At 58.6% G+C, this 23919-nt stretch overlaps 6 protein-coding genes across 6 annotated transcripts; 2 read left to right on the top strand and 4 right to left on the bottom strand.

Moving 5' to 3' along the window:
- Positions 1–728: 728 nt before the first annotated feature.
- Positions 729–6377, bottom strand: EX895_005977 (uncharacterized protein; the record flags this gene model as incomplete). Its single annotated transcript, XM_029886569.1, has 1 exon — positions 729–6377. One exon carries the CDS (start codon positions 6375–6377, stop codon positions 729–731), a length of 5649 nt encoding a protein of 1882 aa, XP_029736882.1.
- A 1103-nt stretch (positions 6378–7480) lies between these two features.
- EX895_005978 (uncharacterized protein) lies at positions 7481–12601 on the top strand (the record flags this gene model as incomplete). Its single annotated transcript, XM_029886570.1, has 1 exon — positions 7481–12601. One exon carries the CDS (start codon positions 7481–7483, stop codon positions 12599–12601), a length of 5121 nt encoding a protein of 1706 aa, XP_029736883.1.
- Positions 12602–13033: 432 nt separating this feature from the next.
- EX895_005979 (uncharacterized protein) lies at positions 13034–15070 on the bottom strand (the record flags this gene model as incomplete). Its single annotated transcript, XM_029886571.1, has 1 exon — positions 13034–15070. One exon carries the CDS (start codon positions 15068–15070, stop codon positions 13034–13036), a length of 2037 nt encoding a protein of 678 aa, XP_029736884.1.
- A 692-nt stretch (positions 15071–15762) lies between these two features.
- On the bottom strand, positions 15763–18198 carry EX895_005980 (uncharacterized protein; the record flags this gene model as incomplete). Its single annotated transcript, XM_029886572.1, has 1 exon — positions 15763–18198. One exon carries the CDS (start codon positions 18196–18198, stop codon positions 15763–15765), a length of 2436 nt encoding a protein of 811 aa, XP_029736885.1.
- A 1498-nt stretch (positions 18199–19696) lies between these two features.
- Positions 19697–21763, top strand: EX895_005981 (uncharacterized protein; the record flags this gene model as incomplete). Its single annotated transcript, XM_029886573.1, has 1 exon — positions 19697–21763. One exon carries the CDS (start codon positions 19697–19699, stop codon positions 21761–21763), a length of 2067 nt encoding a protein of 688 aa, XP_029736886.1.
- Positions 21764–21980: 217 nt separating this feature from the next.
- EX895_005982 (uncharacterized protein) lies at positions 21981–23399 on the bottom strand (the record flags this gene model as incomplete). The annotated part of the gene is made up of 1 exon (XM_029886574.1): positions 21981–23399. The coding sequence occupies one exon, from the start codon at positions 23397–23399 to the stop codon at positions 21981–21983; it is 1419 nt and encodes a 472-aa protein (XP_029736887.1).
- Positions 23400–23919: the final 520 nt, after the last annotated feature.

The following is a 23919-nucleotide window of genomic DNA, read 5'->3' on the forward strand; positions in this document are numbered from 1 at the left end:
CGTTGCGATTTCACTGGGTGAGGACGGCAAGTTGTCGTGATCGTCTTCCAGTGCAAAATCGTGGCGACCGACGTCGTTGACCGTTTCTCGCGATGCAGTACGACCCTGCTTGGTCAAAGCTTGTCCTCGACGCTAGCGTGCGCAATCTCTAAACTTCACAACGCGAGGCAGCGGTGTCGAAAGACGAAAACAGCGATCCAAAACTTTGGCTGGGCGCTGAATCCGAGGTGTGATGGAGAAAGAAGGATGCGGTTATCCCTTTTGAAGTGGTGATTATGAACGCAGAACCTTCTCAGCCGGAGCCTTCGACAGATGGAGTCGAAGGCACGGTTCACCGTCTGTCTGTCTCTCTCTGTGTGTTGCTCCAGAGGACCCTTGCTCGCCGGAATTCCCGTGACGCCTAAGGCGAGGGAAAGCTGTGCCGAGCGCTCAAAAGCCGTCGACGTGTCGCACTGCAGTCAGCCGAACGTGGACGCCCTGCGGAGGCTCTATACATCTCAACCAATAAAAAGAAAAAGGCGAAAAAGGCGAAAAGAAAAAGGCGACCACAAAAATTAGAGGAAAGTCGACCAACCACGTCGAGAAGACCCTCCTCCATCCTTCGCTATCACGCCCTGCTGTGTCTATCACACGACTTCGTCCACTCCATAGAGTAACAAAAGATTCCTTAGATGTCTGATGTCTGGTGACTGTGTACATTTTTATGACGAATGAAGCTTCCCACTCGACTAGATACTATTACGACGAGCGCTGATGCCAGCCTTCCTCCTCGTGCGTCTCTTTTTCTTCCTCACCCTTCTCACCCGTCCGCCCACTCCCCCATTCTCATCGACATACTCTTCGTACTCCGTCTCCTCGCCATCCTCGTCATCATCCTCAAACTCGTCCCGCTCCATCCCGGACGGTAGCTTGCCCTCTGCATCCCACCCGTCCAGAAGCTCCACAGCCGCCTTGTATCCCTTTTCGTAGATCATGTCGAACCGACCAAATGCCAGGGTACCAAATTCTTCCACGGGCATGCGCATGTAGAAGCACCCTTTCACCTTCTTGGCCTCTTCGAGCGTCTTGACCGACGACACGTACGTGAGGCGGCCCTGGATGTCCGGAATCGACGGAATCTTGCCGGCGTCCGACCACGGGTTCCACCGGTTCAGCAACACCCACCAGCCGGACAGCGTGTCGCCGTACGCGCGCGGGCTCGTGTCATCAATCGACCCAACGTCCACCGCGAATACCGAACGAGCACCCATAGCGAGCATCACCGTCACAGGCAGATTGTCGACATACCCACCATCCACGAGCATGTTTCCATCGTCGACCAGCGGCGGAATCAGACCCGCCAGCGTCATCGAACCGCGAATGTAGCGCCAGGCGTATCCCGTCGTGTGCACCTCCATACGTGACCAGGTGATGTTGGTCGTGTTGCAGAAGAATGGGATCCACATGTCCTCGATATGAGTCTCTTGAATCGCTTTGAACACGCCACGGTTGAATTCGTGGCCTGTTGTATACGACACCACCGGATACGTGAGATCTGAAGCAAAGCGCCACAGAGATGCCATACGTCCAGCAAACCGCTTGGCGCGTCCGAACGTCGACACCATCTCGGCCTCTCTCGCATACAGACCGCCGACAAGCGATCCGATCGACGTACCGCCCACCATGTCGATAGGGATGCCACGCTCCTCAAGCGCACGAATGACGCCCAAATGCGCGCAGCCACGCGCACCTCCTCCGCCCAGAACGAGTCCAATACTCATGCCGCACAGCCGACGTGCCAGCCTTGCAAAGTCGGACGCATGGTGCGGCCGTCCCGAGGCAGACAGTGGCGTTTTGGTCTTGCGGTATCGCTGCAGCGAAGTCTCGAGCTTCTGCTTGAGGTTTCGCAGCGCCTTGACCGCTTTCGGGTCACCTCCCGTCGTCATGGCCGCAGCCGCGTGCGATCCCGTCAGACCAGGCATCTCAACGTGATGGTGAGCATGCACCCACGGCCGGTTCTTTAGCCATTCTCGTGTCGAACCAAGGGGAACACTTCGCTCGGGATGCAGCAGCACCAGCTCCTTACGCGCCGTCGTCTTGACACTCAGCAGCAACCGTTCGTACTCGCCCATCGCCGGCTCGTCGCCGAATCCCACCATCAGCACGCAATCCGCCTGCCGGATCGACGTCTGTGACCAGGCTGAAGAGACCGGAGTGTCGACCACGTAGACCACCATGCGGTACTTTTGTTCCAAGTCTGCCAGCCATCCGGCCAGCTTGAGCTTACCCATGCGGCTAAACGCGTGGCGTCCCAGCACACCCATGACGCTGCTCTGATCCAGAAAGATGGCGCGTCCGCCAATGGTATCGTCAAACGCAGTCTGTAGCTTGGCGGCGAAATCTATCACGGGCACCTGGCGCGTCACGGGAACGATGGCCACCGTCTTGAGGTTCAGATTGTTCCTACCGAGATCCGGCAGACCAGGAATGGGCGCGCCGAGCGCAGCCCCCTCCTGCTTGCTACGGATGAGCTCTGCCCGCACTCGACGCGCGATGATCCTCGAAATCTGGATGGTAATGGCCGGATGACGCACAGAAATGGCGTTGAACAGCGTCGACGGCATCTTGGCCAGCTCTGAGTCTCGGATGGCATGCAGCGTCGTACGTCTGCGCGAGTTGGTGATGACGTCGAGTTCGCCCACACTGTCACCCTGGCCGTATTCGTTGTGTACCTCGATGCCGTTGCTCTTCTCGGTGATGGCTCGCAGCCGTCCGTTGATGACAATGAAAAAGCTGTCCGACGGATCGTCTTCGCGATAGATGACCTGTCCAGCATTCACCTGCTGCCAATCGAGCGAAGAGTCGATGTGAAGGATGAGAGGAGGCAGCAGACTCAACAGACGCTTGCAAAGTGTGAGCAGCACGATGGGCCGACGCTCCATGATGCGCTCAAGCGCATGAGCGGGCAGGAAGCCGACGTAGACATCAGTCTTGGCCGTGATGTCGACATAACTTGCCGTTCCTAGCAGACTCGAAAGATAGCCTGCAATGCCTCCACGTCCCACAGTAAAGATGGAACGTTTGCCGTCCTTGAAGCGATGCCCGTTCTGTTGAGGGGAGTGGCCGCGAAGAGGCTGTTGGTGCAAGGGTGGACGGGTTGCAGAAGGCGACTTGGCAGGAGTCGGCACCTTGGAAGGCGCCGCGTCCGAAGGATGACGCGGCGTCGAAGCGGGTCCGGTGCCACTCGAGACGTGGCTTTGTTTGCGCGCACCGCTGCTACCGGCACCGCCTGTGCCATCCAGCGCATTGCCCACCTTTGCTGACTCGGTAGGCCGTCTACGCAGACCATTGGTCGTGCCGTAGGAAGCGGAGGTCGAGGCACCTTGACGCATAGAAGCGCGATGCGCAGAGGACGTGACAGCCTCGTCGTTGCTGCTCAGGCGGTCGGCGTCCGTGCCTCGGCGTTGAGAGCGTGATGGATCGCCATCGCGCTGAGCGTCGTCCTCATATCTGCCAGCGCGCAGTGAAGCGGAGGACGCGTCCTTGCGATGCGAGCCAGGCTTGTGCTGACTCGTGGCTGAAACTCCAGAGTTAACGCCAGCACCAGTGCTACTGCTGCCTCCGCGCCCGCTGCTGGCAGATTTACGATTCTTGTTCGGATGATCTTCCTCCTCGAGCTCGTTGGCGTCGGCGGGAAGCAAGACGTCCAAGAAGCCATCGATAACGTAGAACAGCCCGGCACGGCTCTCGCCTGCCTTGACCAAGGTACTACCAGCGGGGAAGAACTTGATTTCGACCTCGTTTTCAAAGTCGGATGGGTGGAAGCCAGATTGGCCATGTCCAGCCATGGAGCTGTTGGTGCCCGTGATGCTCGACTCTTCTTCGGCCATGGCAGCGTCGAGCATGCTGAGCGAGCTGAAGGCCGACTTGAACACGGAGCGCTGCAGCAACGAGTCCTGCGCACTGACGTGAGGACTCGCCTGGAAACTGGGGGCGATGGGCGAAGTGGCGGCCTGGGCGAGACCGATACTCTTTGCGATGCAGTCCATGACCTCATTCTTGATATCAAAGTGAGGAAGTCCAATGTTGGAAAAGGGACGTTCGCCATTCAGGTCATCGCCATACTGCGACGCACTCATGCTGCCATTGCGCCTGGGAATGGGCGAGACACCAGAGCGCGGACTGGTGCCGCCGGTGGAATCGTCCATGGGATGGGCCAATGGGCCGTGGAAAGGCTCGAGCTTGGAGACGGACCGTGGCTTTGCACGCGGAGTGGGCTGCGCCGAATGCATGTCGAAACCGCTGGTGTGCCATCCATCTTGGCTCATGCTGGCCATACTGAGCAGATCGCCGGGTCCGACGGTGGTGCGAGCGGTGGGGGTTTTGAGAGGCGGGTCCGGATGACCCCATGGCGTTTTGGCCGTAGTGTTGCGCTGGGGCATTGCACTCTTTTTGTTGGTTTGCTTGGGACTCGCTGTGAACGATGGCTGCTCTGGAGCGATGCGCACCTTGGGGGGACTGCTGGTGATGCCGTCGACATCGCGTGCCGATCCCTGTACCGGCGTTGTGCTTCGTTGCGAGGCCGAGGTCCACTGTTGGAAATTGCGGAAATAGTCGTCATCCAGGGTCGAGTCGCGCTTGGACGTGGGCTGAGGAAGGAAGCGGTGGCGGAGCTTGTCCATACCGCCCTTTTCATAGAACTCGGAGGGAAGCGGGAAGCAAGCGAGGTCGTTGATGGACTTTTCGGTGCGCATGACCTCCTTGGTGAGACCGAGATACTTGTGGGCAGTGTGGAAGGTGACGCGAGAAAGACGAGCGAGGATGACTTGGACGATGTGGGCCGCGGCGTTGGGAAACTTTTTGGTGAGACGCTTGAAGGCCTCTGCGGGGATGACGGCGAGTGTTGTGTCAACGGTGGCGCGCGCAACCGTGCCTGCGCCCTGTCGCGGAAGGTGGTGTGGTTGCGGCGGAAAGTGACCGTGAGCGCTGCTGCCCATGGCACTGCGAATGGATCCAGGGGTGGTGGGCCCGCCGCCAAGACCTTCGTGAAGACCATGAACCGAGGTAGCACGACCGGGAAAGAAAGGAGACTGGGAGGATGACGGCATGGTAGACAAGGGCGTACCCGCGGAGGAAGCCTGGTAGCTGGGAGCAAAGTGGGAAAAGGGGGCAGCGGCCTGGGCCGGAGGCATTTGGAGATCCGGAGCATGGCCGAGAGAGTGGGTTGTGCTGTCGTCAAAGTTTTCATGCGGGTCCATGATGGTGCTCGTGTCACCGTCTTGAACGGTCATGGAAGCGGAGCCGGAGGAAGCGGTGCGAGAGTGAGACGACCTTGACGCGGAGCGGACGGCGGCGGCAGTTGCACTCCCGAGACGCTCTACGGCTCCTTCGGTGGAAATGGAAGCAGGCACGTTGCGAAGAGCGGCGGCATTGAGTTGAAGCTGGGCAGCGGTCTGGGATGGCGGGTTGAACGCGGAGGCATAGGGCGAGGTAGGGGCGGTGGCGTTGCTGCTGCGTACAGTATAGGGAGCAGCGGTGCTAAAGTTGCTAAAGCTGTACTGACGGTCCATGGCGACATTGGCGAGATGAGAGTCGTCGTCGCTTCCAAAGGAGAGCTTGACATCTTCGGTAAAGAGGCTGAGGATGGTGAAGAGACTGCTGAGGGTGCCGCCGCTCTCGACCTCGTTGAGCAGTTGATATCCGCTGTCGTCTTCGTCTTCCACCGCGTCCAGGCCGACTGCACTGGCGGTGGCCGAGGGCAAGGGGGCGTATACTTGAACATGGCCATCGATGACAATGTAAAAGGAAAAGTCGGTGTCGAGCGAGAGGCTGTCACCAGCAACGAGTCGACGTGTTTGCAGATGGCGCGCAAGCTCGTGAAAGACGGGCTTTTCGAGAAACCCAAAGATGCGAATGGCCTGGAGAAAGTCGTCGAGGTAGTTGTGGAAGCTGCCTCGATCGTTGTCACCTCCAGCGGATGCTACGTCAGGGTTGAGGTTGAAGCCTTCATCTCGAGTGAGAGGCACCTCGCGAAGGCGCTCGTACTTGTTGAGATGGCGATAGCGTAGCCAGATGAATGCGGAGACCAACGAGGTGAGAAAAAGAAGGGCGAGGGAGGGGAAGTTGAGCTGAAGCGTCAGACTGTAGTGGAGAATGGTGTAGACGAGGCTTGGAAGCGTGATGGTGAAGAAGGTGGCGAGGATACGGATGAGATTGAGCGATGCGAGCAAGACTCTGAGCAGGCCATCGAACAAGGCAATGAGGGGATTGCGTTCGTCGACGTAAGGGTTGGCGGCTGGTACTGCGGCTACACCAGTGGAAGCTTCTGTGGCAGCCGACATTGCAGCGGAAGCGACCGAAGACCAGGATGGCTGCGAGGCCACTGAGACCTGCGACATGGTGCCGAGGCTGGCTGGCTATCTGGCTGTCTGGCAGGAGGACGCGCGATGTATATGCCAGAGACGAGCGGCTCTAAATGTGGTGATGTTGGGTTGATGAGGGTGACAAGCGGCGGGTTCTGTTGGACAGACTGAGCTCTGAACTGGTCCGAGCGAGCCGAGCCTTGCCTTGCCTTTTTCGAAAAGTTGCTTTTCAATCCTGAGAAAAACAGATCATCAAAAAGGCCAACCAACGCCCCTAGGCTCACAAGCTGCGGCCTGTCTCAGTGTTCCGCTTCTTTTATGTTCGTTGTCGTCGCTGTGCATGACAGCAGGCGATGGCTACTTTGAGTATGTTCGGTCGCTTTGTTATTCACACAGCCTCTAGAAAACAATTTGCGATGGCTCTGATACCCACCACCATTCCGCCTTCATCCTGAATGCCTTGCAAACATGAAGCGAAAGGATGTCTTGAAGCTGCTTCAGAAGGTGCTGAAGTTGTCGTGTCTGATCCGCGGATGGTTGGTGGGGTCTCTCAGACGTGCTGGCGTCCGCTGTGATTCGGTTGCAGAGCCTTGACGTCGAAGGGTACAACGTTTTAAACACCGACAGCAAGCAAAAAGGAGCCAAGCGAGATGCATCTCGCTCATCAGAGCATCCCCACGCAAGCATGCAAGTAATCAGCAACCCCTGAAATCTATGTTTGACCCTTTGCTGCCCTTGCTACTGTATGCAAAAGTCGACGCCGCCGCCGCCGCCGCCGGCTCCAGCTACTGTTTCTGTCTCTGCCACTGCCAGATTGGCTCGAAATCTGGATTCGTCGGTGATAACCCCCTGTTTTTATATTATTTTCTTTACTATGTTGCAATGATTATTTTGAGGGCAGGAGTGTTTGTGGGCTTGGTTCCCCCACGCAGTCAGTCAGATCAACCGAAAGCTACACCTCTCCTTCAACAATACTCTCCTCACAAACACCATCTCACCGCGCCTCTTCTTGCTTGCTTGTCCGCTCCTCTCGAGTTGCTGAAGGTGATTCACACAACACCGTCTCCTGAACCGCATGCTCTAGCCTTCCTTTGACCGGCTCACGAGCCACGACATGCCCGCATACCCATAGCAGCAGCATGTCGACTTCCATGTCCCCCTCGGCATCTTCGTCGCCGCCGCAGCCGGCACCCTGCACGTCGAGTCCGTCTGCTCTCTCTACTCCATCTCTTGCCACCGACGCTGAGGCGCTGCATCCTCATCAGCCTCCGCTGCGTGCACGCCTGCATGCTCTGCTCCACCACTCGGACTCCCACTCCAACTCCAGTCCTGCTCTGTCTCCTAGTTCCGACGCTCCAAGTCATCACCATACAGACCTCGACCCATTGTCCAGCTCAACGTCAATACAAAGCGCTGCCCATGCCTCGTCCTCCTCTCTCAAGCTCGACAGCTCGCCGCGACAGCGCAAGCGTCCCCGAGGCGCCGTCCATGTCTTGTCCAGGGCCAGCGTGCCTTCCTCATCTACTGCCAACGCAGCTGCTTTGGCATCTTCGCCTCCGCCAAAGCTCGCAGCTTTGCCTCGCTCCGTCACTGCATCCAACTTGGAGCGCATCGCAGGTGCGGCCGCTCAACGCTCCGACTCGCAGTCCTCTGGCCCTTCAAGAGCGTCCAGCCTCGACCCCTCTCATCTTTCCACAGATCCGAGTCTCTCTTCGGCAGTTCCAGGCCCGTCACAGCCACAACCTGCGCAGACGCAGCCTCAACCACGCCAGCGTCCTTCCATCAAGGTGCGCATCATCACTTGGAACATGCACGACAGCGTCCCCAAGGGTGACCTCCAAGTCTTGCTCGGTAAAGCGGGTCAATACGTCGCACCTGATCCTGATTGGGATATTAGCTACGATAGTGCCAGTGAAGACGAGGACGAGAAACAGCAGCAATCGGATCCAGACCGCGCTCCGCAAAGAGGTGCACATGTTGTAGGCCAGGAGCATGTGCCTAGAGCGGATCGCATTCCTCCACTTCCACACAACGACTCGCATCCTTACCACCTGTTGGTCATCGCAGGACAAGAGTGTCCGTGGGGCGACGGCAAGCGTTTGGCGACCAGTGTAGGCATGGCGGGCGAGCTCGGCGATTTCGGCAAGCAAAAGACTCGTGCCGCCAAAGAAAAGGACAAACCCAAGCACACCAAGACCAAGGACAAGCAACGCTCAGGCGACAGCGATAGCCTCTCCAATCCTTCCGCTGAGCCTTCCAAATCAGCGCACTCGATCACCGACGAAACACCCTCCTCGAACAAGGACGGCCTTCAAGGTCCGACCGAAGATCATGGCTTCCCATTTCTTTCTGGCCCGCTCTCCTCAGCGCTTCCCGGTCAACCGCTCGCCTCGCCCATGATCGGCGGCAGCTCCATGCCTGGCTTCGGCACCTCGTCTGAAGCTAATAACGACGACAAGCTCGTCGCCTGGCCCAACCTTGGCGGCAAAGGCTGGAGTGATCTCTGCGAAGACTGGCTCTGTCGCAACCAGCTTTCGAAAAAGGAAAAGGAAAAGGAGCACAAGGAGAAATCCTTCATCAGCGGCGCACGCCTTGCTCGGGCTCTCTCGCACTCGGCATCTCGCAAAGATTTCGCTCAGTCTCGCGAGTCGTTGACGGATCCTCAGCAAGCTGTGCCCTTCCACTCAGTTTCAGCCGCTGTGACGCCCGATCTCTCGCGCGCAGCCAGCCCGGTCGCTATCCCCACCAGCGTCAGTCTTCCGGGCACGCCGAACCAGAGCACATTTGACGGGTTTGCGCTCTCGTCGGATGCGTCGCCTGCTGAAGCGCTTGCCGGCGCCGCCAGCAGCGCCGATAAGAGAAGACGATTGATGCCAAAGCTCAATGTCGGTCGCGCCGAGCTTGCGAAGAAGATAGCGACGGCTTCAGGCCGCTCAAGTCCTGCCGTCTTCACGGATACCGAATGCGTTGCGTCTCCGGTGCTGCTCTCGCCTACGGCCGTGTTGCCCAGGAGCGGGTCGCAGCCGTTTCAGGCGCCTTCACAGCAAGCTGCTGCTGAGCAAGCGATACAAGCCGGCGACCCAGCGAAAGAGGCATCCTCCACAAACTCAGGTGGGTGGTTGGCTGTCCCTGGTACACCTGCTATGAGCCGTATGAGCTCGTCGCATAGTTTATCGAAGCTGGCAGCAGCTGGGGGGGAGGCTGCTGCCTCGCGCTCGGTCTCGCCTGCGGGTACCGAGGTGCACGTGGAGCCGCCGACACCGTCTCGCTCTCCATCGCCGTATCCGCAAGCACCTTCTACAGCGGCAGCAGCAGCAAGCGCCAGCGGCCAGATGCCACGCGAGACTGCGTCTCCTGCCCCCGAAGGCTCCAGCAGCATCCCAAAGGGTCCCGAGCGGGCGTTTGCCGACTCGATCCCGAAAGCGTTAGGTCCGTACGAGCTGGTGATCAAGGAGCGCATGATGGGCTGCTACATGGCAGTCTACGTCTGGCGCGGGTGCAAGGATCGCGTACGTGGCGCATCTCGCTCGCACGTCAAGTCCGGCCTCCTCGCTGGCCGCGTCGGCAACAAAGGCGGCGTCGGCATCTCGCTCAAGCTTGGCACCACTCGGCTTTTGTTCGTCAATGCACACCTCGCAGCGCACGAAGACAAGGTCGCGCTCCGCCTCGCCAACGTCGCCAAGATCAAAGCCGCGCTCAAAGTGGATTCGTTCCTCCCGCCCGACGACCCGCGATCACGTGCGGAGGACATCACGGAGCAGTTTGACCATACGTTCTGGTTTGGCGACTTGAACTTTAGGATTGACATTTCGCGCCAGCATGCGGACTGGCTGATGATGAACAAGAAGTACGACCAGGCATTGGCATTTGATCAGTTGGGCAAGGTGTTGAAGGAGGGCGACGCGTTTAAGGGGTTCAAGGAGGCACCAATCCATTTCCCACCGACGTACAAGTATGATGTGTTAAAGACACTCAAGATTAAGCGGAGTCGGACGCAGACGTCGGTAAGGAGCGCAATGGATGTCTCTGGTACTGCGAATGTGGCGCCACTCTCGGACGTGGTTGGGACACCGCTGGGGGAGAGTGTAATCCCGGAGGAAAGCCCGGCTTGCTTTGACCCTCCCGAGGGGCAAGTGGAGCCGCACACAGATGTGAGTGCATCATTCGTGGCGCCGAGCGAGATCGACACAGATGCGTTCTCCACCCGCGACACGCCGAGATACGGCGGCTCATTCAACGCCGGCGATGACAGCTTGGCGACAGCGACAGAGGCGCAGGATCCAGACCGCTCCGACGAGGACCGATACTCGATCGCCTCGTCTTCCGCTTTTGGCTCGGTCGCCTCTTCCTCGGGCTTTGCGCGCTCCTACCAGCTGCAAGAAGCTAAAATAGCCGAGCCTCCTATCGATCCGGCTCTGGTGCGGGAGCGCGAACTCGAGCTGCAGAGGCAGCGCCAACTCGCCGAAAACACGAGCGCCGCTCAGGGTCCACGCTTTTTCTCCCAAGGCGCAGCGATCAAGGCCAAGTTCAAGATCATGGACATGATGCGCAGCGCTACGCAGTCGAATCTCAAAGAGAAGATTACCAGCGCCGTGTCTGCAGATGGGCAGCAGGGCGGGCGGAAGAAGTGGCTCAACGTTCTAACCGAGTCGCCGAAGAAGTCGGTGGCGCCCGCTTCGGCATCGAGCGACAACTACTCTCTGGTCGACTCGGTCGGGTCGCTGCCGTCGCCGCGTACCGAGCTATCCACGTCTGTGCCCGACGCCGACGAGTCGTGCTCCATGGGTGGCCGACGCGGCAGCATGTTATCGTCCGAGGGCCATCTCTCAGGCAGCAGTGTTGGTCATGGCGACATGCCTACCTTCCGCAACGTGCTCAGCGGAGATGGACAGGTCGTCTCCACCGACACGGAGGCCGAGACTGCAGCCGTGGCGCCCATTCGAGCAGGACCGCGCCGTTCGTCGCTGCAGATGGTCAAGGCCACCGCGCTCGCAGCGGCCAAAGCGCAGCGGGAGGCGAAATACCCGCATCTCACGGGGGCTACCGCGGAGCAGATCGACTTTCTGGAAGCACAGCCGTACGATACGAGCGCCAAGCAGAGGGTGCCTTCATGGTGCGATCGCGTGCTGTTCCGGTCCACGGTTCCGCTGGATGACGAGGACGAGGAGGATAAGGGCGGAGCGGCGCAGGAGGTGAGGTTGGGCTCGAGGGTGGGGCATGCGCTGTCAAATGCGTTGAAGGGGCCGTTGAGGCAGGCGGCAGAGCGGAGGCAGAGGAGCGCGTCGACGGGTCTCATGGCGGCCGTGGCGGCGAGCACGAGCATTCCTTTTGTCCACCACGAGCAAGTCGAGCTGGGTGAAGACCCGTCCCCGGCGCACTTGGACGAAAAGCAACCCCACACTGCTGCTCCGCTCACAACAGAGCCGGCCAAAGCAGAAGCCCCGCGCTCGCCAACGACCGCCGCACAGCACACACGCCCTCCGCACCTCTTGCAGCGCTTCCTGCACCCGAGTCGGCGACGCCATCAGATGAAGGCGCTCACGCCCAGCCTGACGTTTTCCGACCTGACGCACGAACCTTGGGGTCGCCGCGCGCTCAGGAGCAGCAGTAACAGTATCGATCTGCCCGCCAGCTCGACGACGCCCGAAGCAGGCGCCGGGCTGGGTTTGTCCGGGTTGCCAGCGGGGTTGGAGGCCAGGGCGATCAGCAGTGTGGATTTGCCGAGCCAGGTCGAAGAGCGCGAGGGGCGGTTCGGTGGCGTGGCGAGGGCGCGCGTCGTGATTCCGCCGAGGCAGTCAAGTTCGGGGGCCGGGGGCCCTGGGAAGCGCGCGCCGGTGCGGGTGAACAGTGCGGAGGCGGCGGTGGTGCGGCCGGCGGTGAGGTCGATTTCGATGGCGGCGCCGGTGGTGGAGCAGGTATCGTCGCCGCCGCTGTTGTTGCCGCGTCGCAGGGTGTCGGCGAATCTGTCGCCCGATCGAGGTGGGTGGATGGACAGTCTCTCGGCGCACCTGCCTGCGTTTTTCGCCCCGGCCATCTCGGCGCTCCGCTCGCACCGCCATCCGGCCGACGCGCTCGCACAGGACAAGGCTGCAGCCCCACAAGAGGCGGGCAAGCCGGCGGGCGAGGTGGAGCTGCTCGGTCCCAAGAGGGGCCAGATCGAGTGCTTGCTGTACAAGTCGCTCGACGATCGCGAAATGCGCCTGTTAGAGGGGCGTTCCGACCACCGTCCTGTCATCTTTGTCGGTGCTATCGGCATCTAGGCAGGACATGCAACGTGCAACAGCGCTAGTTCAGTGCGCACTGCTTTCGATGTTTGTGCTTTCGAACGCGTGTGATGCCTGTGTGAGCGCGAGCGCTCGGTGAGTGAGGGCGGAAGGCGGAACGAAATGAGGGGGCCGCGTCGCTGCCTCGCGCCGCTTGTTGAAGCATCTCAGACTTTGCGATCGACGGCTTGCATTAACGTTACTGTGCGTGCCGCGACAGCAGTGCCCCACCAACCGCACACATAACTTTCAAAATGGCCACACACACCTTGCTGCAGCAGCAACAACAAAAGGGACGGTAGAACTATATTTACTTTTTGTCAAAACAAACGGCGACGTGAATGAAAAAAGAGGGAGGGGGAGAAGGGTGAGGTGCAGAAGTAATGTTGCAAACTCTACGACAAGTCCAGACTGACCAGCAATGGGAGATCAAGCGGTAACCGAAGGTTGAGCCTTGCTGAAACCCCAAGCGCCAGCGGGAGCAGCACCGCCCGCTGCTGATGGAGCACCCGAGGTCTTTGGCCTGCCGCCACCTGCAGCACGCTGCGAGAAGCTTGCGCCGCCAGACTTGGCACCGCCAGCCCAAGCGCTCTTCTTCTTTCCATCCTTGCCGTCTGCTCCAGCAGCCGCGGCGGCGGCGGCGGCAGCAGCAGCAGCCTCGTCCTGCGCCTGCTTGGTCACAATGGGCAACGGCTTGCTCTGGATGTTGCTCAGCACGTCGTGCATCCTGGTACCGTTTCGGAGGAACCAGTCGCCGTACCTGCGGCCGACGCGCGACTCAGCAATGTGCACCATGTTGGTGTCGATGACAAAGTCCAAGTCGCTCGTGTTGACCACTTCGCCCTCCAACAACGACCCGCTGCTCCACTTGAGTGAACGCGTCGAGTTCTTCATGACCATCATCATCTCGACCAGCTCCTCCTCGTCGATCTCGAGGAACGACGCGAGCTTGTCGGTACCCAGCGTTGTGTACAGGCGCAAGAAGGAGCGCACGTTGGCGTTGGACAGCTGCGTCTTGACATCCGCCAAGAACACACGCAGCTGGTGCTGCGTCGGGTCCGGGAACACGGTCCTGTCCTTGTACTCGGCCAGCGCCTCCTCGTCGTGGTAAGGCGGCGAGTTGCCCGTGATGAACTTGGGGCAGGCGTAGAGGAAGAGCTCCTCGAACGCGGCGACACCCTCAGTGCCGGGCTTGGTCATCCTGTTGAACTGCTCGCCGTACTTCTCGCGCATCTGCGTCTGGATGTTCTCGTCCAGGCGCGTAGGGCACAGCGCACACGCCATGGACAGCAGCGCGTACATGCGGTCGGCGGTCTTGTTGATCTGGTCGTACTGGTACGAGCGCGTGTGGTACTGGCGCAGACGCATGATGAACACCAGGATGTGCGTGAAGCTCTTGATGCAGTCCGGGTAGCGGCGGAGCATGAGGTAGGCGAAACCGACGTAGTAGTAGGCGGTGACGTGGCAAGCCGTAACACGGTTAATGAGGCCCGACTTCTTGTTAAGCTCGATGTGGTCGAGCATCTTGAGCGCGAGTGTGTAGTCGCCGAGGAGGACGTGGACGCGCAGCAACCCAATAATGCTGAAGTAGCCAAGCATGCGGTAGAGAGGCTTGGAGCCAAACTCGCCGGCGACCTCGTCCGGGTCCTCGCCCTTGCTGGCGGCCACGAGCTGCTCGGTGATGCGCGATTTCTGGATGAGCGAGTAGAGCACGTTGAGCACCGAGTAGCTGCTCCACACGCCGCCATCCTGAAGCAGAGCAATCTCGTCATCCGACTTGTTCGAGGCGCGGTTCCTCCACTGCGAGAAGCTCTGGAACTGGTAGATGAACTCGTCGATGATGTCCCACAGCCACTGGGCGGGGAGCTCGAGCTGAACGGGGCCGTCGCTGTTGAGCACAAAGTTGAAAAAGTCGCAGTAGTTGTCATACGAGTGGAAGCGGTCCTCTCCATCGGGGCTGAGACGCGAGTAGACGTGACGGTACCAAAGCTCGCGGTAGAGGGTCAAGAACTTTTGGTCGTCGTTGACCAAGGGTGCGATGGTCTCGGCTTCGGGCCACTCGGAGCGGGCGTAGAACTTGTCGGTGAGTCGGTTCCACGTTCCCTCGTAGGCGTTACTGATGTCCTGGATGTTGTTGTTCTGGACAGCCTGGTTGAAGAGGACAATGTACTTGCGAATCTGGTCGGGCACCGCAGCCAAGGCAGCAGCTTGGGCCTGCTGCTGAGCCTGAGCGTGAGCAGCTGCAAGAGCAGCAGCCTGCGCCTCGTCGACCTCGGCGCCAGCCTCACCAGCAAAGGGAGCAGAGTAGTCGCCTACAACGAGGTCGACATCGTCACCAAGCTCCTCCTCATCGCCGAACTCCTCCTCTCCGCCGAAAAGCTGTCGTTGCTGTTGCTGTTGGAACTGCTGCGGTTGGTTGAAAGCAGCGCCGTTGGACTGGCCCTGCTGAGATGGGTCGGCGACCATGTTGTGCGTGTAGGTGTTGTATATGTACCGTGCAGAGCTCCTTTGAGGGTGGTCAAAAGATGCTTGCAAGGGGAGATGAACGGATGTGGTCGATGGTCAAGAGGAGCCAGCTGAAACCGTAATCAAAGGCTACGCAGCTAGCAAGCCTGTAAAAGGCAAAAGCAAAGCAATTTTGCTGCACGCTCAGCTCTCGCTGCTCCTTAGTCTTGTCTGATCCTCGCCAGCCAATCTTCTCAAAAAAGAAGAACGAGAGAGAGGGCCAAACGTACGCCGCGCGCGTATCTCAGAGAGACAGCAGGCAGCAAGTAGCACAAAAAGTTGCTTTTCTTCCTCCCTTCGAAAGCCTGTCGTGTATCTTTTTTCCTGTCCTAAATAGAAAGATTTCAGTTCACGCAGGCACTGAACCAAAAACAAAATACAAACTATGCGAAGAATCCAAATTCAATATTACTTGATTGAATTCATTCTTGCCCTCAAGTGCCTCTCGCGCGGTAAGAGCTTCTTCCAGGCTGGAAATGGAAGCGCAGCGTTCTGTCTAGTTGGAATCTGCTGTTGGCTCAGGGTAACACACTACGAGCACACGCATAGCTACAGAAACCGCAGCATGGGATGATGTCCTATTCCTGAGCAGTATCATCTTGTATCCTACATCTAACAAAGGAGAGTCGCATCTGCGGAGAAAGGACCGCATCTTACTGATAGCCTCGATTATCGAAAAAGGTGCTCTGCGGCTGCTGCTGATGGTGTTGTTGCTGCTGCTGCTGCTGCTGTTGTTGTTGTTGCGTTTGTTGCGCATGATGCTGTTGCTGATGCGGTTGATGCATGCGCACGCCACCGCCATTCACCATCGGGCTGAGATGCGACTGGTGACGTTGATCATCTAGCAACCCGGAACTCGAGGCGCTCAGGCCCGTCTGGCCTGGATCCGAAGAAAGGTAGCTCGAGTTGTGGTGGTGGTTACTGTGATGTCCATATGATTGGTGGTGCGACAAGGCTGGTTGCGCCGCAGCCGTCGTCGCGTAGTTGGACTGTGCGAACAGTGAAGGGCCCGGTGCGGCTGTCTGGCTTGCCCATGCATTGTGCGTCTGGTCCTGTGCGTGTGTCGCTTGGTGTGGATTGTGGTGCTGCGCGTGCTGCGGCGGTTGCATGTGCTGGCCGTGTGAAGCATGCTGCCGCGAAGCTTGCAATGCATCCGATGAGGTGGCAGATGCGATGGTGCTCGAATCGTTGCTGTACCCGCCGGCGTAGTCAGGTAGGATGGCGCCACGTCCGCTGCTGTGCGCCGCTTCCAGTCCCGACGACGAAAGCGATCCTTGCTGCGCTTGTAGCGATGAGCCGGTGGGGTCGTCGTTGCCGCCAGGTCCAAGCATAGAATTGCGCTGGCTGGGCGCCTGTCGGAAGCGCGAAGGCGTGTCGTCGAGCTCCGCCTGATCCGCTTTGCGGCGCTGAACGCCCTTGGCGTTCTTGTTGGCGCCCGCAACCATCGTCGCTGTAGCATTGTTGCCTTTGCGCGCCAAAGAGATGCTCGTGTCGCCGCTGCGCAAGCTTCGATCTGCGTCCGCCAAGGCTGACGACGAGCTGCTTGCGCTCGTGCCCATCATGCTGGTGCTCCTGTTGCCATCCGCGTTGCGCGGTGTGCTCTCGCCCGGCTCCTGGTGCGCATTGCTGGCACGCGCCTCCTTTTTGCGGTGCAAATTGGCCTCGTCGATGGCATTGTCGATGATCTGCTGAAGCAATTGCTTGGCTTTCCAGTGTTCCTCGCAATCGCCCAACTCCGGGTGGTCGTTCTCAAGCCGGTTGATGGCCGCCTTGACGCGATCTTCGGGCTGCTTTGCGAGGCGCACCTCCTGCAGCAGCCATTCCTGGTACAGCTTTCGCCCCGTCTTGCGTACGCCCAAGTACTGTTCTGGTCGAATCTCGAGGAACTCCTTGAGCGGCAGACGACCGAGCGTGGCCATGGATCGCTTGGTCTGGTCACGGTGTGCACGTCGAGCCTGCTGCATGGTGCGATACTTGATGTTGCGCGATTGATGACCCGGAGGTGGATGCCAGGTGCGATTGAGCCAGCCTTTCCATTCGCCGAGTGAGGCCTCGGCGTTGGCCTTGCGTGCGCTATCGTTGGCAGCTTGCCCAGCTGTCGAAAGGCGTTTGAGGTTGGTGGGAGTCTGATGACCCGAGGACGAAACTCCTGCCGACAGATCAATGGGATCGTCTGGAAAGACAGGGCTGGGCAAGCGACTCTTGAGCAGATCGTTGGCATCATGCGTTTGTTGTGCTGGTTGAGGTGGTTGACTGAGGCTCGATGGCTGCGTTTGCAATTGAGGCTGGTGAGGCTGCTGCTGCTGGAGATGCTGTTGTTGCTGCTGCGTCGGTCGAGCAGCAGCGGCAGAGAGGCTGCTGTTCAGGACAGGGTTGGGGTTGGGTGAGGCGCCTCTTAGCGTGCTACCAAAAGTGCGATCGAGTGTGGAGCCGGCCGGGTCGAACGCGCTGCGGAAGTTGTTGTTGTTCGAGGGGCCTGCATTTTGATAGAACTGACCCTGTCGGGAGTCAGAGCGTGTTGCATTGTTGCCAGAGCCTGTGGCGACATTGTTGGAAGGGAAAGGGGACGCGGTCTGATTGCCGTTGACGCGTGAACGATTGAGATCGACAGCGGCGTTGGCAGGACTCGCATCTGCCCTCATCGCCGGCGCGCTACCGAGCGCATTGGAAGCGAGCGCGGAGCCGGATGCAGCACTGGTGGTGCGTCCGTTGGCATTCTCGGCAGCGGCAAGGTTGATCTGGGAAATCTCGATGAGGCGCGAAGTGAGCGAGACGAGGGAAGCGAGCTGGGTGCCCATCATAGAAAGCTGGCTGGAGACCTGGGAAGACATGGCATTGATGGCCTGTACCACGTCGACATTAGAGGAAGAGGAGGAGAGAGATTGGGTGGGCGGTGCTAGCTGAGACGAGACGAGCTGTGGTGTGGAGGAAGTTTGCTGCAAATCCTGTTGGGCTGCGTTGCTCAAGCGCGGAGCCAGGCGAGGGTCGACGGCGGCCGAGAGGCGGTTGAGAGGCGGCGAGGAAGGCGACCAGCGAGGGTGTGCCTGCGCGGTGTAGCCGTGATAATCTTGTCTTGATAGGCGCGACATGATTGCGATGCGGGTGGATAGCCGGTAATCGAGATTGATAGGCTGTGTCTGAGAATTGTCAGAGCCTCAGCTCGACACGTCGAGTCGCTTGCAAACAGCAAGGTTCGAAGGTATCGAAGCCAGTAAATACGGGCAGATCAACTGTCGAAACGAATGACAACAGCCGACGCCAAGGGATGGTGTTTGCGGTATATGAAGCGGAACGCGTGGCTAGAGATGCGTGGCCTGGCTTGAAGTTGGAACGGAGACAAAGGCGGAATAGCACTAGCTTGAGATCCGAGGCGATGGCAGCCTTTCTCGAGTCGAGGATGCTGAGCCACACTATGATGAGATGAGTGCTATTCCAGTAGATTGCAGCAGAGCGATCCAAACCTATCGAACGCGTCGGACGTGTGGTTGTCGGACAGATGCTGAGTGACGACGAAACTCGTTTTGCCGATAAGGGAGGCTGGTGTCGATGCTTCTGCTGTCAGAGAGAGAAACGAAATCGAGACGAGACCCGAACAAGGTGTGAAAGGAAACAAAATAGGATCGATATGGAGACGGGTGATGGCGAGTTGTATCGTGAAGAAGCAAGCGAGAAAGAGCATTCAGCACCGCATCGAAGTGGGGAAACCAAGGATTGCAGAAAGGCTCCTCCTCCGCTCGTAACTATCGCTGCCACAGCGCCCTTTCTGGAGCCGATCCTGGGTCAGTCTCAAGACGCGGTGACTGTAGCAAAGCACAGAGCATCACCGTCCACAGGGGGGAAAAAAGAACGCGAAATTGACCTTACCACGCACACGAGCAGCCAAGAAATATCCCCGACGACTTGGAACCAAAAAAGAAAAAGGTTCGACGCGTCCCAAACTGTCTCTGGGTTTTCTCCAAGTTAAACTCGGCTCAGCACAATCTTGCAAACAAGTACATGATAGCCGTCCAGCCTTGATCTGTTCCTGCCACGAGCCCTTTCGATAGACACACTGGGAACCAACCCGTTGACCCTCTCGTGCCAGACACCTCTTGTGTTAGCCGCACACCCAAAAGTGAGAGTGCTTGTCTTCATTATTAGTATTTTCGTTTCTCGCTATCGAAAAAATCCGGGTTTCAACTACCCTTTCATTTGGGTCGACGTCGTGCCGAACGAGCTTTCGAATCTAACATTCTGGACATTTCATTGTGATGCGATAGCGGCTACGTGAGCCTTGTGGAGGTCTGGTAGCCAGTTTACTCTCCTACATGCAAATCAAGTAAGCCTTCTGGCTCTTCTCAAACACGGCTTCGACTCTCCCACCTTCCTACCTTCAAACCATCTCTTTCCTCCCGCTGCTTTTGACCCGGTCACCATGGCATACAACCTCCCTTAGATTCATCCCGATTCGTAATCGCAAGGTCTTGTCAACGGCGTTTCGGCTTGCTCACAACTCATCGCTTCGGTTCATCCGTCGCATCCACGATGCCGGGTCTCCAACTACGATCGGGTCTTTTGGGCCACCGCTTGATAACTTGCACTTCGACTATGCGACCCTTGCCATTGACTGGCGTGCTTGTACTCCCCCGAAGCCTGGCCCAGAGCGTTGGCACGATCCGCACCATTCACATTGGCAGCTCAGGCACCCAACCGCAAACCGCGATCTCGGACATCCTTGCCCACTCGGCCAAGTCGCAAGGCATCAGGCCCCCATTGCCAGACTCGCTCCCCCACATCGTCAAGCTCGAAACACCCGCTCGTCGCTCGTGGTTCCGCTCCTCATCCGCCTCGCAGCGTCCAGCTTCCTCTCAAAACTCAAGCGGCCCTCACGGGAAACAAGACGCACCCCCCACACGACCCGGTCGCTGGCTGAGACGATCCGGAATCCTAGTGGCCGCATTGGGCATCGGCTATGTCTTCGACGAATACCTGAATGCACGAACGGCGCAACGCAACCTCTTGACCGCCTGGACCGGCCTGCAAATTGCCTTGGACTACAAACTCAACTTTGACCGCGACTCGCTTGAGTCCATCAACGCACTCCACGAGCGATGTGCCGACAAGCTTATGTACGTCTGTGAGAAGAACCAGGGACTTTACGTCAAGCTCGGCCAAGCCATCGGTTGTCAAGCCGCTGTCTTGCCCAAGCCGTATCATCAGCTGACGAAGCTGTTCGACAACGCCGAGCGCTTGCCATACGACGAGGTGCGCAAGGTTTTGACGGCAGAACTGGGCGCGGATCCGAAGGAGGTGTTCGCCGAGTTCGACGAGGTGCCTATAGCAGCGGCGAGTGTGGCGCAGGTGCACAAGGCACGGCTCAAGCCTTCGCCCGCGTCCCCGCCGGGAACGTTGGGTCCCGAGGTGGCTGTCAAGGTGCAGCGCCCCAACATCCGCAAGTACGCCAAGTGGGATCTCTGGTCGTTCCGCATCCTGCTCAAGCTGTACGAACGCATCTTTGAGCTGCCGCTGGCGTTTTCGGGCCAGTACATCTCAGACCAGATCGAGCAGGAGACGTTTTTCCAACACGAACTCGCTAACTCGCTGCGCGCCAAGAAGGCCATCGAGACAGACCCGGAGGCGTTGGTGCGCAAGACGTGCTACGTGCCTCGATTTTACGAGGAGCTGTGCACGCAGAGGGTGCTGGTCATGGAGTGGATCGGAGGTACGTGTCGCATGACGGACCGGGAGAAGCTGGAGGAGTGGGGGTTGTCAGCGAAGGGGGTTTCGCAGTCGGTGTGCGAGGCGTTTGCGAGCCAGATTTTCCAGCACGGGTTTGTGCAAGCGGATGGGCATCCGTCGAACGTGCTGGTCCGCAAGCATCCGAATGGCAAGAAAGGGCAGCACCAGGTGGTGCTCATCGACCATGGGTTGTACGTCGAGCTGAGCGAGGATTTCAGGCGCAAGTACGCGCAGCTGTGGAAGGCGATCTTCACGCTCGATCTCAAGACGCTCGACGAGATCACCGTGAGTTGGGGGATGGGCGAGGGGTCGTCTGAGCTGTTTGCGTCTGCGACGTTGCTTCGGCCGTGGAGCAAGCCCAAGAGTAGGGATGAGTCGGGCAAGCAGGGCGGCCACACCCGCAAGACGGATCTCGAGTTGCAGCGCGAGATGAAGGAGAAGCTCAAGAGTTTCCTTGTGCACACCGAGCTGCTGCCCAAGGAGCTGCTCTTCGTCGGACGTTCGATGCGAATCATCCAAGCCAATAACCAGGTGCTCGGCTCACCGGTGAACCGCCTCAACATCCTCGCCAAGCACGCTGCCGCCGCACTCATCGCCAACACCGAAACGCCCAGCCTGTACCGCGTCTTCCGCCCGCTGCACACCCTGCCTTCCGCCGGCAAGACTAGCACAATAGGTCACCGCTTCGCCGCATGGATCAAGGACCGCCTCGACTTTGTCCGCTTCCGAACCACCCTGCTCGTGCTCGACATGGCGTTCATCGGTTCCGGAGTCTCGCACTGGTTGAGGTATTTCTTTAGAGCGCCCGTGTCAGCGTTGATGGGCAGGAGGGATCCCAACGCGGGCGGGTTCGAAGACGATCTGGAGCAGAGCATGCGCCAGATGGCGAGGGATGAGTTTGGCGTCGAGCTCGACGAGGGTGCTTTCGTTGGTTGAGATCGCCACCATTCCAGAATAGACTTTTTTCACTCAAGACTGTTGCTGCTAACGTCGACGAACGATGGATTAAAAGAGCATGTGAACGGTTCGATACAAAAGCCAGTAAACAGAACAGCAAGGAGGAGAAGAAAATATCTATGCGATCCAGAGCGTGCATCGCGTCTTGCAATTCGGGGGTGAGGGTATATAGCGAAAGCACGACTGATTGGAGACATCACCAGGCGGGCCGAGGAGCCTGAATCTCTTGTGGTAGCGCCGCCAATTGTTGCGGGTTGAAGTGACCGAAATGTTGAGCTGCGTAGTTGAATTGTGGCGTCTGTTGTTGTTGTTGCTGCTGCTGTTGTTGTTGTTGCTGTGGCTGTTGTTGCTGTTGTTGTTGGGATCCAGGCTGCTGTTGCTGATGGTGGCGATGATGCTGGTGTGGATCGGCACCAAACATGCCTTGGTTACTATTGGGCGACATAGTCTGGGACCAAGCGGCCTGGTTGGCGTCGACCGGAAGATTGGTCTGTTGACCAAAGCCAAGATCGTGGTTACCTGTCGACGTGGAGGCGTCGCCGTAGAAGCCGCTAGCTGCATAGTTGGAGAAGTCGGCTGAGGGGACGTGGGTGTATTGAGGCTGATGTTGCGGTGTTTGTTGATGGTGCTGTTGCTGCTGGTGGTGCTGCTGATGCTGCTGCACTGCGTCATCACTGAAGCTCTGGTGCATGGCAGGCGGGGGAGGCATGGGCGGGTGCGATGCGTCGGCCGCCGCCGAGCCGCCGGAAGATGCTGTTCCCGTACCGGCCGTGTTCTTGCGAGGTCGACCACGACCGCGTTTGGCCGTACCGAGTTGCGAACCCGAGGCACCCTCATCCTCGCCACCAACACCACCGCCGATGCCAGCTGCTGCTGTAGCTCCACCACTGGCAGCCGATGCGGGCGTGCTTGACGACTTGCTGGTGGACGCAGTGCGAGGACGTTTCCTGTTTTGCACCGCGCGCTTGTTGGAGCTGGCCTGCGATTCAGAGGGAGAAAACCCATCGTCGACATCACTGCCTTCATCGGCTGAGTGGTCCTCCTGCCCGCTGTCACCGCCGCCGTTGGGAGGATCGGGAGCATTGAGACAAGCCTGGATGAGGTTGCGTCCCTCAGCCTGAGTGACGAGTGCCTGCAACTTGGGCGTTGTGAATGTGTACACGAGTCCAGTCTGAGACACGACGAGCAGGAGCACTTGTGTGCCCGTAAGCGTAGCCAGCTCGTACGCCTTCTTCATGATACCGGCCTTACGCTTGCTGAAAGTGATGTGCCTGCGAGCGTCGTCTTCGATAAACTCGATCTTGATCTTGCGACGACCGGTCTTGATGTCGCGCTCGCCCTTAGCTTCAGAACGTGCGCGCTTTCCCTTCTTTCCCTTTCCCTTTCCGCCATCCTCCGAGTCACCATCGTCATCGTCTCCCTCCTCGTCGTCCTCCTCGTCTTGATTGTCATAGTCGGCCGGGGCAGAAAATCCCGAGGCAAGATCAAAGTTGCCGGAAGCATCCTTACTGGAAGAAGCAAGTTGAACGGTACCAAAAGGAACGTCGTAAACGGGGCTATCGCTGGTAGATCCCGGATGACGGACGCCAACGACGCCGGCGGACAAGGTGGACATGGTAAAGCTGTGCCGAATTGGCTGTGGTAAATGGAAGCAAAGGCGGTATCAACGAAGTGCGATGCGTATCTATTGTAGATGTTTTCCTTGTTGCTAATCCGGTCGTTCGACAACAACTTGCGCTGCCAATGGGATGCTGGTGGGATTTGGTAATGGGAAGCCGAAGACGATATGAAGGCAGATGGTAGGGGACGACTGGACGAGCGTCCAAACTTTCAAGAAGTGTGTCTGACAGAGTCGAGAGAAGAGAGAGAGAGAGAGAGAGAGGACAGACAGCGAGAACAACAATACAGCAAAGGGTCGTCGGTCTGGCACTCAGTCTCGGCAACTCGAGACCAACACAGAGCAGAGGCTCTGCAGCCAGATTGTGCAGAAGCGATGGAGGCAACTCTACAGCCCAACACACCCTCGCTCGCTCGCTCGCTGGCCGTCCACCGTGTTTACCGGTCGCTCGGTATTTTTTTCTTTCTATTCGAATTCGCAGTGTCATGTGGGCTTGCAAAATACAATTTTGAATCTT

Source organism: Sporisorium graminicola, chromosome SGRAM_8 (genome assembly GCF_005498985.1).
Source record: "Sporisorium graminicola strain CBS 10092 chromosome SGRAM_8, whole genome shotgun sequence".
Classification (NCBI taxonomy): domain Eukaryota; kingdom Fungi; phylum Basidiomycota; class Ustilaginomycetes; order Ustilaginales; family Ustilaginaceae; genus Sporisorium; species Sporisorium graminicola.